Below are 16,194 nucleotides of genomic sequence, written 5' to 3' on the forward strand. Positions count from 1 at the left end.
GGGATCCGGGGAAGGGCGTACCCAGCCTCCCCGCCCTTAACGCAATCTCCCCGACTCGCCTCAGCTCCACCCTGCCCCGCAGCCTCCAAACACATTTCCCCGCCGTAGGTCCGCCCCTTCTCCCTTAGCCCGTCCCTCTCTCTTACGGGTTCTCGCTCAGCGCTCCTGGTAATTGTGGTTTTTCCGGGAGAGACCACGCTTCCCCTCACGCTCTCCAACGGCTCCGCCTTCCCGCCGGAGCCTGACCCTTCCCAGCGTGCTCGGCGATTCCAGCGTGCGAGGCCCTCAGAGGGCAAGGGCCCAGGGCCTGGCTTAGGGATGCGAAAGGCAGGCTGGGAATGGTAGTTTGATAGCCCGCGAGGGGGGCTAGAGGCTGGCGGTAGGAGGGACTCGTTGTCCCAGCGTGCCCTGCACCTCAGCCCGCGCGCTCGCAGTTTCTCGCTCTCGCCCGCCCTCCGCTCCTTAGCTTGCTCGCGCTTTTGCTCGCGCTCTCCTCGCGGATCGAAGGGACTGTGGCTACAGCCTGTGGCTGGGAAGGGCGACAGAGGCGGCGGTTCAGGAGAAACGAAGCTGCAGTGGTGGTGGTGGGAAGATGTCGGGCGAGGACGAGCAGCAGGAGCAAACTATCGCCGAGGACCTGGTCGTGACCAAGTATAAGATGGGGGGCGACATTGCCAACCGTGAGTGCGGCCTCAGGGGTCCGGAGATCGAGGCTGGGAGGGAGAGGCAAGGGGGACGGTGTTGGGCTGGCCCCCGAGGGCCTGGAGCGGTGGGGTCATACAGTGTGGGCTAGTGAGGGCCCCGCGCAGGTCTGCTGGAGGTGGCGTGGTGGGGAGGCTCCGTGTCACGCCTGGGACCTGAGAGGCTAGGCCTGGGCTGGAGTCTCGAGATGCAGGCGGCCGGGAGGGGCGGAGAGCTGGGCCTTCGGCCGGCTCCAACCCTAGGCGGTTGGTAAGGAGGCGAGGCGTATCTCCTGCTCCTCACCCTTCAGTCCGGATCTCTGTCTCTGATTTTGGCAGCAGCGAAGCCACCTCGAAAAGGAAGCGCCCCTCTATTTTGTCGCGGCTCTCCGCCGTCAGGAGCCTAGCCGGCACGTGTTGCCAGGTCCCCTGCGGATCGCCGGCTCCCTCCGCTGTGGTCCCTGACACCAGCTTCCCTACCACGTGCTTTGTTGTAGTTTTTCGTTCTTTACTTCAGCTCCTTCCTTGGTGGGGGCCGCCTTCTACTCTTGGGCCAGCTCAGGGACCGTTGGAGGGCACCCATAACTCTTGGAGATGTATCTCACTGTTCTCAAAGTTATTCATCACTACCCTCAATCTGCGCAGATGGCTTTAGTTAGTCGTCAAATTTGATTGTTCTCAAGGGTTTCACAACTTTAGGAGTGTTTTGAGGTCCTTCTCACCCCAACTAGGCAAACCTGTGAATAGTACTGTTAAAGGGGGGGACTGATGTTAGAATATTAGGACTGTGCTCTGACTTACTCAGCTGCCACTTACTCAGTGGCAGCTGCCTGCCACTCTGGACAGATGTCTCACTTTCTGTCTTCTCTCTTTCCAATTTAAAACCCAGTTAGGGGGACAGAAAGTGCTTGTCTTTGGGCTTTTAAATGGTTTTGACAGTAAAGGTAGGCATTTAGGATGCCTTTGATCCTATGGCTGAAAACCTGAGTTTTCAGACTTCCAAAGAATCACCAAAACTTGATCACAAAAATCAAATCTGAAGTCCAGGATGGGCCATGGAGAGGGTATCCGGTGAACAAAACAATGCTTTATAACATAATTGACATGTAGTGGTTTGAATCAGAAAAAAAATTTTTTCCCTCTTGCAGTTTATAACTTCTGAGGCACTTGTGATTCCAGATACCAGTTTGAAACTCTTTTGGGTCACATACCTCTTTGAAATCTGCTAAGAGCAGAGCTTGCTGAAGCCCAGGGACCTTAGTTTAAGTCTCCTTGACTTGTTATTTGAAGAAATAAGTCTACATAAATTGGGATTACTAACATCTAATTGGGGTGTCTGGGAAGGGAAGAAGGTAGCATTTAACAATGCATCAGCTTGGAGTCAGCAATTGTATGTCTACCTCTCTGTTGTCCCTGACGCCGACAAATTTCCTCCAGTCTGCTTTGCATGTATGTTGGATACCTTGGTGAGAACCCCCTTGAAGTTCATAATCCTGTCCTACCACACCACCATATCATCTTTGGAAAGTCTCCCTTGCCTAAGGAGACAGATGGTGCATACCCAGTTGTCACACTATATAAGGGAGGAAAGGGAGTGTTGGCTTTTTTATTTCAGGAAAGGAAGGTAGAGATTTAGAGATTATAGGGAGGTACATTGCAAGAGACAAAACTTATTCCCTCTTTCATCCTTTGAGCAATGGCACTAGGGAATATTAGAAACTCTAAGTCCAACTTCTAGGTGTTTCTTGGACGGTAACTTAGACAACACATGCAGGACTGATACGGGGTTCTGTTCCCAGGGGTACTTCGGTCTTTGGTGGAAGCATCCTGTTCAGGTGTGTCGGTACTGAGCCTGTGTGAGAAAGGTGATGCCATGATAATGGAAGAGACAGGGAAGATTTTCAAAAAAGAAAAAGAAATGAAGAAAGGTAAAAACAATCCCCCATGAATTTCCTAAGTTTGACCCTTATTCAGTCCTGTTTATTTTATTGTAATGATGCAACCCCTACCCTAGCACTCGTTGAGATATTTGGAAATTTGGAATGGCAAGGGGGATTCAAGTAGTTTCCCACCCAATCCAAACTGATCAAACTTAAGCAAGACCCTGAAGAAAATCCACTCATCTTTCTGAGGGGCAACAGGGCTCCAAGAGAGTGAGCAAGGCAGTAAGGCTGATTGTCTCTTTACAGGTATTGCCTTTCCCACCAGCATTTCAGTAAATAACTGTGTATGTCACTTCTCCCCTTTGAAGAGCGACCAGGACTATATTCTCAAGGAAGGTGACTTGGTAAAAATGTAAGCTTAAACTATTTTAGAGCACTTGTCTTTTTCCTAAGCATTCACAGTAGTGCCAGTTGCTAATGCTGTACTCTGCTCTTGCCTTTCAGCGACCTTGGGGTCCATGTGGATGGCTTCATCGCTAATGTGGCTCACACTTTTGTGGTTGATGTAGCTCTGGTAGGTGGACCACTTTGAACTCTGTTCAGCCGGTGGGGAGTGGGGGAGGGCGTGCTGCTGCTCGCTTCTTATCCCCAGCCCCACCACCACGCAAGTTTTGAGAGAGTATCTAGAGAAATGAAAGGGGAAAGGGTGTTTTCTCTCCTCACCACTGGCTGCATAATGGACGCAAACAGATATTAACTGAAAGACCTGCTGAGTTAAAGAGCTTTCCAGGAAGGCACTCACTGCATTTCCTTATCTACAGGGGACCCAAGTAACAGGGCGGAAAGCAGATGTCATTAAGGCAGCTCACCTTTGTGCTGAAGCTGCCCTACGCCTGGTCAAACCTGGAAACCAGGTAAGCTGTTGAGTCCAACTCCAAAGCTTGATAGAGCCAAAGATACATTAGGCATCTACAGCTATTCTGTGCTGGAAGAGAAGAGGCAGGAATTAAAGAGTAATACCAAAGAGCAGTTAAATCTGAGTGCCTACCTTAGGTGGTATCATGCTAGGTGTAAGGGGATATGTGGTCCCTTTCTCGTGGAGCCTATAGAGATCCTTTTTCATGTTTTGGATGTGCATCTTTCCCCAAAATAATTTGAGATAGATAGCTTACAAATAAAACACAGATACCACAGTTTTAAAACTCAATTTTAAAAGCTTATAAAACAAAAATCTTAATAGTACCAGTAAATTGGTGACAAAGAGGCCAAAGCCCCTTGCAAGACAATATTAGGAAGCCCAGGGATCATAAACTGCTCATGAATTAATACAATTTAGTGTGTTAGACTATTAGTGGAGATTTTTCTCGAACACTTAGATTTCAGAGACCTGTTCAATACTTAAAGCATCCTCTTTTTTTCTGTGCTGTCTTCTTTACACTTTTCATCAGTTTGTCCCCATTGTTACTTAATTGCATCATTTTTACTTAAAGCTCTGTGTAGGTTTCTTACAGCGGTACCTACTTCATAGAGCTACCATAAAGTATTTTGAACAGTACTTGGCACATAGTAAGCCCTTGTGTCAGCTATTATTATTTTGCACATTAATTATTTTTAGTATTTATGTACTTACTATTGTGTCTTTTCACTGGAAGGTACTGTTAATATAGTGGCTATTGTCTAGCTATGACATTAGACTTTCTGGATTCTCACCCTGTTGCCACCCCCTACTGATTTTAAATAACTTCAAGTTCAAATTTCCTCATCTGTAAAGTGGGAAAAATTAAATTGTGCCTTATTATCACATGGCTGTGAAGATCGAGATCATCCATGTAAAGTGATTATCACAGTATGTGGCACAGTTTAATAATAGCGTGATTGGTAATTCACTTTCCTTTTTTTCTTAAGAACTGTAGTTTAGGTGAGGATCAGATCATGTTTGAAAGAGGTAAGAAGTGAAAAATAAAAGTTTCTATACCCTTTCAACAGGTTAGAATTCCAGGTATAATGGACTAAACACTATGGTCAGAAAACCTGGGTTTATACCACGTTCTTTTGGTTAACTGGTTTAACCCTGGGCAAATCATGTAACCTTCCTGAGCCTCAGTTTCCTCCTCTAGATTGGGATGTAGATCTGCACTATCCACCTTACAGAATCGTTATCTAAGTAGACCATCTTCGTGAAAGTGCTTTGTAAAATGGTATGCAAATGTAATTTCTAGGTTGTAGGGATGATAGGGCCTATGAAATGAAAAACCAATGAGAATCATTGCACTTGCTTGAGGATATTAGATCTCTCAGTTCTTTTTTTTTTTCCTCAGTTCTTTTATGCTTCTTGTTCTCATAGTAGACAACTCCCTAGTCCCTGTATCTTATCTTTTATTTGATCTTGTACTTCTAGAACACACAAGTGACAGAAGCCTGGAACAAAGTTGCCCACTCATTTAATTGCACACCAATAGAAGGTGAGACCTCAGATAGTAGGGTTGGGGGTCTAAGTATGAGTGGTTTTGCAGAATTAAGACTTTTGCTCCTTTGAGGATCCATCTTGGCTCTGACATAATCCAAGCCAAAAACCTCAGTGCTCTGTGTTTCCATAGCCAGGCACTTTGCTCTCATTGTCTGCTCCATGATTCTACTTGGGTGGGTGGGTTGAAAACCTTTTGGGATTCTAGGTGAGTGGTACCATAGACTTTGTCCTATCTGCAGGTATGCTGTCACACCAATTGAAGCAGCATGTCATCGATGGAGAGAAAACCATTATCCAGAATCCCACAGACCAGCAGAAGTAGGTGCCCTGTATCCCACCCTGTACCTTCTGTCATACCAGACTAGTCATGAACTTATCCTTCCATATTCCAGGCTAATCTTATCTACTTTCTACTCTAAACTCCAGGAACTACTTATTGCTCTTTATGGTTTCCTTTCTGTTCCTTTTAGGAAGGACCATGAGAAAGTTGAATTTGAGGTACATGAAGTATATGCTGTGGATGTTCTCGTCAGCTCAGGAGAGGGCAAGGTGAGGAATGTAACAGAGCTAGCAGGGGGGGCGGCTGAGGGTGTGTTCCAAGAGCACCAGACCAAAATGTGATCTTTTTTAGGCCAAGGATGCAGGACAGAGAACCACCATTTACAAAAGAGACCCTTCTAAGCAGTATGGCCTGAAAATGAAAACTTCTCGTGCCTTCTTCAGTGAGGTTGAAAGGCGTTTTGATGCCATGCCCTTTACTTTAAGGTACTACTGCACTTAGCAAGGAAAGGGCTTGGAACCATTCGGACCCATATACCACACACCCAGAAGCACTCTTTTTTTTTTTTTTTTTTTAATTTATTTATTTAATTTATTTATTTTTGGCTGCGTTGGGTCTTCCTTGCGTGCGTGCTTTCTCTAGTTGCAGAGAGCGGGGGCTACTCTTCGTTGTGGTGCACGGGCTTCTCATTGCGGTGGCTTCTCTTGTTGCAGAGCACGGGCTCTAGGCGCGCGGGCTTCAGTAGTTGTGGCTCGCAGGCTCTAGAGCGCAGGCTCAGTAGTTGTGGCGCACGGGCTTAGTTGCTCCGCGGCATGTGGGATCTTCCCGGACCAGGGCTCGAACCCGTGTCCCCTGCATTGGCAGGCGGATTCTTAACCACTGCGCCACCAGGGAAGCCCCCAGGGGCACTCTTCCTTCCCCCACCTTTCCCTCCCTCTCTCTCCTCTCCTGCCTAGACTTGTAGCTCCAGCCTGCGTGCATGCCTTCTCTCCCTCTCGCCTTCTCTCCCTCTCGCCATCTCCCTCTCATAGAAGGTAGTGTAAAAAAGCAATCCTATGCGTGATTTCTGCCTGAGGGTAGGAGTTATTTAAAAACATGAGCAAAATGGTAAGACATGATAAGGAGATAAGGATACCTGAATTTGTCTCTCTCTCCCCAGAGCATTTGAAGATGAGAAGAAGGCCCGCATGGGTGTGGTGGAGTGCGCCAAACACGAACTGCTACAACCATTTAATGTTCTCTATGAGAAGGAGGGTGAGTTCTAAGAAGAGAGTTGTACTTTGGAGCCCCTGATTATGGTCCCCTCCTCCCTATAGCTCACAGAAAAGAGGATGGATGACAAGGGAACATTTTATCAAAATACTTTGTTTCTCTCATAGGTGAATTTGTTGCCCAGTTTAAATTTACAGTTTTGCTTATGCCCAATGGCCCCATGCGGATAACCAGTGGTCCCTTTGAGCCTGACCTTTATAAGTCTGAGATGGAGGTCCAGGATGCAGAGCTCAAGGTTAGTGTGGGATGGAAAGGGGCAGGCACGTGGCACTTGTCTTGGGAGTGAGGAATAAGTGATGGGAAAGTCCTGAAGAGAGCTACAGTGCTGAGAGTAGCACTTGGTGTTTGCTCCACATTCCTCAAAATTTGTTTTCCTTCTTCCTTCTATATGTTCCAGGCCCTCCTCCAGAGTTCGGCAAGTCGGAAAACCCAGAAAAAGAAAAAAAAGAAGGTTCGTTAACAATCATCCCTCTCTGGCAGGGTGAACTTGATCCCTCTTTATTCCACCTTCCTGGGTCATGGTGGTTGTATAGATTTCTGTATGTCCTTATTTCTCCCCATCTCAGCCCTGACCTAGAGAATTAGGATATTTTTGTCCTTGGTCCCCCAGACACTACCCTAAGTTGTTGGAAACTGACATGTCTTCTCCCTCTCCTTTCCATGAATGTAGGCCTCTAAGACTGCAGAGAATGCCACCAGTGGGGAAACTTTAGAAGAAAATGAAGCTGGGGACTGAGGTGGGTCCCATCCCCCCAGCTTGCCACTCCTGCCTCATCCCCTTCCCACCACACCCCAGGCTCTGTGAAGTGCAGTTCGTCTTCTCCACCCAGGACCACCAGCAGAGCGGGGTCTCCCTGTCCTCATCCCAGTCCCCCAACCCAGCCCCCTTCCAACAACAACCAGCTCCAACTGACTCTGGTCTTGGGAGGCCAGGCTTCCCAGCCATCGAAGACTACTTTAAATAGAAAAGAGAAATTGAATAATAAAATCAGGAGTCAAAATCCATCGTCTTCAAGCCCCTCTTTCTAGCCTTTTTCTACTATTCTCTGCTTGGTCAAGGTTTATGACCCTACAACAGAACGGGGAAGAGGCTAAAGTAGCCACCACCACTAAAAACTCAGCTGAAATTTTTTTATACCACTCCAGTGTCAGCATTTTCCCATCTGTTGGGGCTTGTTCCTCTCTCTTTTCCCACTCTCCCCAAGTATTTTATCAGGCCTCAAAATAGAGGAGCTATTCTTCAGACTGTTTTTCTTCACATGTGGCAGATTCCTTTTATGATCCAGGCTGTCTAGTCAGGCCCCTCCCATTTTTAGGAGCTGGAGCCTGCGTTTACCAAGGGATTCTCATCTATCAAATGGATCCTCATTTGTAAATCTTTGTAGTCCATTTTGTTCTGCAGGACATTTTTTTCCCCCTCCACAAGGCTGTAAAGAAGTAATCCATCTCAACCATGTCCATTTCTTTGGAGTCAGTGGGATTCTTCCCTTGCTCTATCTTAGAAACCTGAGTTGGAAGCTCCACTGTGGTTTTGTTCCCTGTTTGAAATATTTTGACCTCCCTTTCTTGAAAGAAAGACCTGGAACCAGAGGAGCAGACTGATTGAAGAGACAAAACTCCTGGCTTTCTGAAGCTGTGGACTTGGATGAATTGCTAGGGGTTTGGAGAGAAAGGTGACGAATTTCAGTACCTCTGGCATGCTGTCCCAGGGAACTAGGGCTCCCGCTAACTTACAAGGTTTTTAAACATATTGAAAATGACATGGCATTAAAATAAATTTGGATTTGCTCATAATCATGTGTCTTTGTTTGCTGCTCTTAATTGATGGCGGAGGGAGAGTGTGAGTTGAAGTGATGATCATTTGGAACCTGTTTTGTTGTGTTTTGTTTTGTTTTTTTTGGCATGCAGAATCTTAGTTCCCGGACCAGGGATTGAACCCATGTGGAATCTTAACCACTGGACTGCCAGGGAAGTCCCTGGAACCAGTTTTCTATAGCCATATTTTACCTTTCTAAAACAAGGAATACCTTGGGTTGGGGAGACATAAATCCTGGGTTCTCTGAAAAGAGTACCTTTTCTATGGGAGTTTGTGATTTAGTTTTCTGAAGTTAAAAACATACACCTTGCTGCTGACACTGTTCAGGACATTAATGTTTACTGCAAAAAATAAGAACACTGTATGCAAGTGATTATCTTGATTTAGGAAGCAAGGAAGAATGCATTTAGTGTTATGCAATTTTTCAGCGCCAGCCTGAGATTGGATGGGTAATTTGTATTAGAGCATCTTACATATGAGGCATTGCTGACCTGAAGATACTATGCTGAACGAAACTGAACACATCCCTTCATGAGAACTTATAGACAATGGGCAATCAACAGGTGAGATCCCAGTGGATTTGATATAAAAATAATCCTAGGGTTTTTTGTTTTCAAACACATTACCTTCTGCTGGTGACAGTACTAGAACTGCTTAAGCACTTGGAATAAGGGCCCTAAATTTAGAAACCTTGTTTTTCCAGAGCTAAAAAAGGTGAAATTTTATAAAGGGAAACCAATAAAAAAGGGATTATAACAAGCTGTACTGTATCTTACAGTGAATAAGGTGAAGTCTGTATGATGAAGGGTTCTCTTTCATACTTCATAACTGTAGCCAAATATTTGGGTGTCTTTTCCGGGTACTTCTGACCTAACCATACCGTGAGACTGGGAAGTTGTCTTGCCACCAAATACCATTCTTGCCCTAAAGAAATGTGTAGCTCATCTTGCTTCCCCTCTATCCATTGATTTGATCTTCGCCCTATGCAGAAGGAGAATCACTTAAGTTTCTGAACAAGATGCATCGTGGCCAGGAATATAGTGACATTCTGCCTCATGCATTGTAGAGAAAGACCGGACTTGGCTAGGAAAAGAGTTTATCTTCGATAGTGACAAAGTTCTCTGTAGTATGACAGCTTTCTCAACTCCTCACTTTACATCCTTTCAATGTTCTGAAATCTTAGGACCTTTCTAAGTTCCAAGATCGAATCTCCCTGCAGCAATTTAGTTTAGAAAATAAGGTAAACCAGTAAAACAAATCAGGAGTTTTTGTTCAATCTGCACCTATCCATAGTAAAATGGAGGCTATCGCCAGGCAACTGCAACTCCCATGAAGCAATGAGAGGGAAGGCGGAAGTAGCTGTCCTTTGCTCGTTTGCACCTCTAGGTCTCTTATTGTAAGTATGTGCTCATATTTAAAGAATACAGTATCCTCATAATAAAACTGGGGGAAGGGGAATTTTATAACTCAAACTCAAAATAGTGTTTTCCAACAGAACTTTCCTAATTCAATCACGTCTCAGGTACCTAAGGCCGAAAGCTATTGTTACTCCCCTCGGGCAGCCCCGCCCCTAGGGGCAGGGCGAGACAGCGGAAATGACGGCAATGAGCGTTCCATTAAATATCCGTAGGCGGGCCTCTACCCCTCTCTCGGCCTTAGCGCCATCTTCGGAGGTGAGTGTCTGAGTTGCTGTGTTCGGATTCCGAGTACAATCCATTAACATCTGATCTCTGCACTTACCATCGTTATAGCAAACTAACTGCAGACTTTTTTTCTTTCCCCGTAGAAACCTCCGCGCCATGAGAGCGAAGGTAAGCAGTCCCTGGCAGTGAGCTGAGGCTGTTAAGAATTGGCGATTGTTGGGGTAGACCTTGGCAAGGGAAGTCCGCCATCGTTCCGGGATCGCTGGGTTCTCAAGGGTGCCCAAGAGATGTTGGGAGAGGAAGGATAGTTTGGGGAGAAGCAAAGGAAGTGGTGGGTAAGTGCTGTGGTGAGAGAGGCTGGGAGTGCGAGAGAGGGCGGGAGTAGAAGAGCGCATGCGGGCTTCGGGGTTTTACGTCTGGGATCCGGGTGGGAGTCCAAATTGTTGATGTGGTTACTCATATAGTGCTCTTCATATCCCTGCCTAAACTTGTTACTAAAACTAATGATACCTTGTTTTATTCTCTGCCTCTGGTTATGATCGGTTGCCAGTGGAGGAAGAAGCGAATGCGCAGGTATGCTGATAAGTTTCCAGTACAGGAGGGGGGAAGTGGAGCGCGCCTTGGATAAAACTTGGGAGGAACATTTGGTTTAGAAATCTAAAACAACTTTAGGTGAAAAACGTTATGAGCATTGACTGGCCAAAGCCAGGAGTTGGGACACAAGACGGTAGCATCGTATTGTTCGTTGATTTTACCCGTCCCTTGTATTGTGTCTAGATGTAAAATGGGAGGGAAAGACTGAACTCGGGTTTGTGGGCAGGAGGTGTATTCTTATGTCTGGTTTTCAGGCTGAAGCGCAAAAGAAGAAAGATGAGGCAGAGGTCCAAGTAAACTTGTACACCCATGGAAGCCACAGGAGCAGAAACAAGGGAAGGCAGAGGACAGGGACGCTGGTACAAATTGTTGGACTGCTTGCCTACTGTCTAGAACTTGTCTCAGTGGATCTGGAACATCGATGGCCATTCTGATCGCCTCGACCGCCTTTGAGAGACCCACCTTACTCGTATCAAAACGGTCCCTTTTGGTCCTTTGCCCTGGACCTTTGACATACTGGACTAGTTCTCAGTTGTGGCTGAATGTAACGTGTAACAATAAATCATCTCTTTTGCTGTCTTAGCTGAAGAAAAAAATTCGTCTTGTGTGTTATGTGGTTTTTATGGTTCCATTGGCTGGGGATTCTGTACCAGTACAGTCGACCTCTCTACCCCGTGATGTAGAGGAAGTCAAGCAAGCTACTTAGGCTGCAAGTCGGGTGTGGGGGTTCCGGCCCTCGGAGCTGCTGGAGCATTGGGTGGCCCTTACTTGCTGGAAAGGGTGTTACACACGCCAGGGACAGTTTTCAAGTTGATCTCGCGGGCATAGGGGCAAAAAGTGGTTCCCCTCCTCCCTTGTCTAGGCCTGCATTACAAAGTCTCGCTTTGGGGACTCTTTGCTGTTGGGTCGGGTTGCCATGGTGACACGCAAAGCTTGCTGGGAACTTCCTGCGGCTTGTCGCGCAAGTACTTCACACACCATAGAGTGTGGTTCCGGGTCTGGTGGCTAGAGTGTCATTTCTTCCGCAGGAAGCGGAAGGGCGATAGGATAGGCGGCTCTTTGTCGAAGCTAGAGGACCGGCAGGCGGCAGCAGCAACTACGGCGGCGGCAGCAGGTGAGGGAGGCGGGAGACTTAGGTGGAGGCCGCGCCCGGAGGGGAGGAGTCGGGGCCGGCCCAGCGGCTGGGCTCGGCCGGGCTACACAAGGCCCCCCAGGACCGACTTGGCTCTTCCTCACGTATCAGGGCCGAATCCCTTTTCTGACTGACCCCGCTTCGCGAGCAAACGCCAGCTCCGTGACGTCACAGCCCTGCCCATCCCCTCTGCTTGATGTCACCCGGAGTCCCCTTCCTCGCTTCACTAAGTGCTCCCTTTAGTGTCCTGTTCACCTGGTCCCCGGCTGAGCTCCGGCGGCACTGCACAGAACCTGCCAGGCTAGAGACATGCTGCGGTAAACTCCTAGGACTTTTTTCGCAAACTCTGGGGTGTTGCGAAGCGTCACAATCACCGCTCTCAAGTCTAATCCGCCATCCCATTGCGCTGTCAGTCGCTGCCCTTGCACGGCTCCCTGTTCGGAGTTCCTAACCCCAACCCTAGGCCGGGCTTTGATCCCCACATCCTCCTTCACCTTGAGACAGGGTGCCCCTCACCCTTTGTTCACTCAGGGCTGGTTTTCCAACCCGTCCTCCTAGGCTCTCCAAATTAGTTCTGTTCCTTACTACTCTCTTCTTACTGGCGGCTTCTCCCTTTGACAGGGGAAGTTCAATTTGAATCCTAAGGAAATCTTGACGTGCCCAGAGCTCTTGCCATTTTGTCAGACTTCATTCTTATAACAACCACCCCGTAGTTCTCCATTCTTACCCCTTCTCACACCCAAGTCTCTGTTTTTCTCCTGTTCAGAACCCAGCAGTGATGTGGAGGTGGAGACCCACAGGAGCCCCGGACTTCACCTGAGCTACCTCAGGTATCAAACAATCCTGGGAAAGTTGGGTGGGGAGGAATATCAGATCTGATTATCAGCTTCTGGTGGGACTTGTAACACGGGTCAGGCTTGGATAGATGCCATTTATTTTTCACCAGGTCATTTCCCTTTTATTGAAAATTTGTGTCTTCTCTTTTCCCACTCTTTTTTCCTTGATTGTTTCTGTCTTTCTGAGACTACCTCCCTTTGGAGGAAGATGACCCCTCTTTTACAGATTTTCTTGCAACTCTGGCCTGTGACCTAGTCGGTTCATTTTAGGGTTCATTTTGCCTTGAAGACAAAGTCAAGGCAATGGACCGGGTGGTTGGGGGCCGTCAAGGCCAAAGAAATTGGAAAGATTCCCTTATACTCAAGGGGAAACAATATGAAGTTTTCCTATATGAACAGCAGGGGGAGCCTGGAAAGGCTTAGGAGGTCAGACACGTGGTAGCAGGGACTCCTAGTCTTGTTGGCGGTGGGGAGAGGAGAGTGCTAGAACCAGGGCAGTGGACTGACGTTCTTGAGCTCTTTGGGGAAAGAGGAGATTTTAAAAGCTTTTATAGAGTCTGTAAGTAAAGAGTATCTTTATAGGGCGAGGAATGGTGTGGTTTGATGTCAGTGGGATCTTCCCATGGAGGGGTAGGAGGGGTATAGAATGGGGAAAGAAAGATCACTTGTTCCTGTGAAAGTAACTCCTTCCTATTGCCTTGATCTTGCCACAAATGGTTTTGTCCTTTTGAGGTCTATAAGTAGAGATTCCAGCTGTAGAACTCTTCCCCTGAAATGGAGGGGGAGGGGGCTGACCACCCTAGAGTTGACAATAGTGGTAATCCGGGAGAGAATACCAAAAAATGACAGGTTTAGGTATTGCTCTCAAGCTGGTGATACCAGTCTTTTTACTCAGGATTTCCTGGGGTCTAGAGATCTGATACTTCACAGAGTCCTCACCTGAGATCCCATGGAAGAGGGGGTCAGGGAAGTAATGTCACCAGTGCTCCATTTTCCACAGCCCTTAGTAGCTCACCAGCTTATCTTAGCCACTGTTCCCAGTCTCCTCTTAGCCTAATCAGACACCAACAGCAGTTTTAATTTTGATTCCACAACTTTAATAAGGTAGTTCAGAAGGGGAAATAAAATCCAACACTGTTCTCTCCCTGCTCCTTCCTTGGCGTATCATCGTTAGTGAGATGAGGTAGCTTCACCCCAGCTCCCTCCCTCCGACAGGCAGGCAAGTGTGAATCATGCTGACCTAGACCGGGTGCACAGGGCCTGGGCAGGACTTCTGACAAGCCAGCCAGTCCAGGCAGAATTCTCATCCGTTAGATTCTCCATCTCCAGAGCCATTGTGCCTCTGGCCTGCCTCTTGCTGGACTGCCTGCCATATAGTCAGCAAGAGTTTGGCCCCTCTGGAGGACTCCTGTTTGACACAGCTCTCCTCTTTCCTAGCAGTCACCAAGGGTGGCAAGAAAAGGAAGAAAGCCCTGAGTTGGGGGGGACCAGGATGCCTGACCGGGACAGCTATGCCAACGGCACTGGGAGCAGCGGTGGAGGCCCTGGAGGCGGTGGCAGCGAGGAGGCCAGTGGGACAGGGGCAGGCAGTGGCGGGGCCAGCTCAGATGCTATCTGTAGAGACTTCCTGAGGAATGTGTGCAAGCGAGGCAAGCGTTGCCGCTATCGCCATCCGGACATGAGTGAGGTGTCCAACTTGGGGGTGAGCAAAAATGAGTTCATCTTCTGCCATGACTTCCAGAACAAGGAGTGTAGCCGCCCAAACTGCCGATTCATCCATGGCTCCAAGGAGGATGAGGATGGCTATAAAAAGACAGGAGAGCTTCCCCCTCGGCTGAGGCAGAAAGTGGCAGCCGGCCTGGGCCTTTCACCAGCTGACCTACCAAATGGGAAGGAGGAGGTCCCTATCTGCCGTGACTTTCTCAAGGGTGATTGCCAGAGAGGCGCCAAGTGCAAGTTCCGTCACCTGCAGCGGGATTTTGAGTTTGATGCCCGGGGTGGAGGAGGTGCTGGTGGTGGGGGCTCAACAGGCCCAGTTCCCCCAGGACGACGTCATGACCTCTATGATATCTACGACCTCCCTGACAGGGGCTTTGAGGACCATGAGCCAGGCCCCAAGCGCCGGCGAGGTGGATGCTGCCCCCCAGATGGCCCCCATTTTGAATCATATGAATACAGCCTGGCTCCACCCCGAGGGGTGGAGTGCAGGCTGCTAGAGGAAGAGAATGCCATGCTCAGGAAGCGGGTAGAGGAGCTAAAGAAGCAGGTCAGCAACCTTCTGGCCACCAACGAGGTACTGCTGGAACAAAATGCCCAGTTCCGCAATCAGGCCAAGGTCATGACCCTGAGCTCCACTGCACCAGCAACTGAGCAGACTCTGGCCCCCACCGTGGGCACTGTCACCACTTTTAACCATGGCATCGCCCAGACTCACACTACTCTCAGCAGCCAGGCTCTACAGCCTCGCCCCGTGTCCCAGCAAGAACTGGTGGCCCCTGCGGGAGCTCCAGCTGCTCCCCCAGCTAATGCTGCACCGCCTGCCGCTCCACCACCCCCACCCCCACACTTGAACCCAGAGATCACGCCACTGTCGGCTGCTCTGGCTCAAACAATTGCCCAGGGAATGGCACCCCCACCTGTTTCCATGGCTCCTGTGGCTGTATCTGTGGCTCCTGTGGCTGTATCGATGGCCCAGCCCTTGGCAGGAATCACAATGAGCCACACCACCACTCCCATGGTGACTTACCCCATCGCCTCCCAGAGCATGCGTATCACAGCCATGCCACACTGATGGGGCTAATGGACACTCCCCTGGTATAGCCTCCCAGGGCTGGGGTCGAGGGGCCCTTACCTACCCACTCGCCTAGCCCTCCCAGGCCCTGTCCGAAGGGCTCACTCATGAACTAGGACAAGAGAGACTACAAGGAGTTTGCTTCTGAGCAGGGGTTGGGTTGGTGTGTTTTCTCTCACCTCCCTTTTATGAGGGTCCTCTTGTCCATCTTCCTTCCAGCCTCACAGAGGGGGCTTGCATAGGAGTGCAGACTGAAGCCAGCAGAGGAAGGACTGACTGAGGGGCTATGTGTTCTCTGATGGGAATTTGGGGGACATCGTTGGTCTTGTCCTCTCTTCTGCATGGCACAGGTTCCAGCACTGGCTTTGGAAGAAAAAAATACCCTGCCCAGAGGGGAAGCCAGGAAAGATTGGGAAGTGGGTGGCCAGGAGAGAAGGCCTGATAGAAGCCATCAGACAATTTGGGGCCTAGCTGAGTTGGACAATACAGGAACTGCTCCTGGGCCCATGGGAAGGCGGGGACCATAGTACTCCAGCCCAAAGACTAGGGGAGCATTCATTACCTTGGCTTGGCCTGGACATCCATAGGGCAGGGCCCACCATGTTCCAAAGAAATAAAAAAATATATTTTTAACAAATGGAGGCAGTGAAAACTTGCTTAGATATTCTGCGTGGAAGATGGGAGCAGTAAATAGATCTGCCAAAATGAAATAAAGACCCCACTCTCACATAGTAGTAAGGATGGATGGAAGCCAGTGAAGAAGGGTAGGGACCCAGAACAAGATCAGATGGGGCTTTGGG

At 48.6% G+C, this 16,194-nt stretch overlaps 2 protein-coding genes across 9 annotated transcripts; both read left to right on the plus strand.

Moving 5' to 3' along the window:
* Positions 1-427: 427 nt before the first annotated feature.
* PA2G4 (proliferation-associated 2G4) lies at positions 428-11,233 on the plus strand. Of its 5 annotated transcripts, none has more exons than XM_082351015.1 (18): positions 428-680; positions 2,480-2,608; positions 2,870-2,975; positions 3,068-3,137; positions 3,385-3,477; positions 4,962-5,025; positions 5,270-5,348; positions 5,501-5,579; positions 5,662-5,795; positions 6,470-6,564; positions 6,690-6,817; positions 6,980-7,033; positions 7,253-8,961; positions 9,692-9,794; positions 9,921-10,071; positions 10,185-10,209; positions 10,592-10,614; positions 10,890-11,233. In XM_082351015.1, the coding sequence occupies exons 1-13, from the start codon at positions 593-595 to the stop codon at positions 7,316-7,318; spliced, it is 1,185 nt and encodes a 394-aa protein (XP_082207141.1). In that variant the 5' UTR covers positions 428-592; the 3' UTR covers positions 7,319-8,961; positions 9,692-9,794; positions 9,921-10,071; positions 10,185-10,209; positions 10,592-10,614; positions 10,890-11,233. The 5 variants fall into 5 exon arrangements, with proteins under 5 accessions (XP_082207141.1, XP_082207143.1, XP_082207144.1 ...); XM_082351017.1 differs by having other exon boundaries at positions 7,253-7,319; positions 8,156-9,794; XM_082351018.1 differs by having other exon boundaries at positions 7,253-7,319; positions 8,160-9,794.
* Positions 11,234-11,508: 275 nt separating this feature from the next.
* ZC3H10 (zinc finger CCCH-type containing 10) lies at positions 11,509-16,031 on the plus strand. 4 transcript variants are annotated; one of them, XM_082350993.1, is made up of 3 exons: positions 11,509-11,749; positions 12,534-12,597; positions 14,044-16,031. In XM_082350993.1, the coding sequence occupies exon 3, from the start codon at positions 14,096-14,098 to the stop codon at positions 15,392-15,394; it is 1,299 nt and encodes a 432-aa protein (XP_082207119.1). In that variant the 5' UTR covers positions 11,509-11,749; positions 12,534-12,597; positions 14,044-14,095; the 3' UTR covers positions 15,395-16,031. The 4 variants fall into 4 exon arrangements, with proteins under 4 accessions (XP_082207119.1, XP_082207118.1, XP_082207116.1 ...); XM_082350992.1 differs by having other exon boundaries at positions 11,511-11,749; positions 14,041-16,031; XM_082350990.1 differs by lacking the exon at positions 11,509-11,749 and adding an exon at positions 11,760-12,084 and having other exon boundaries at positions 14,041-16,031.
* Positions 16,032-16,194: the final 163 nt, after the last annotated feature.

Source organism: Balaenoptera borealis (assembly GCF_965194805.1).
Source record: "Balaenoptera borealis genome assembly, chromosome: 13".
Classification (NCBI taxonomy): domain Eukaryota; kingdom Metazoa; phylum Chordata; class Mammalia; order Artiodactyla; family Balaenopteridae; genus Balaenoptera; species Balaenoptera borealis.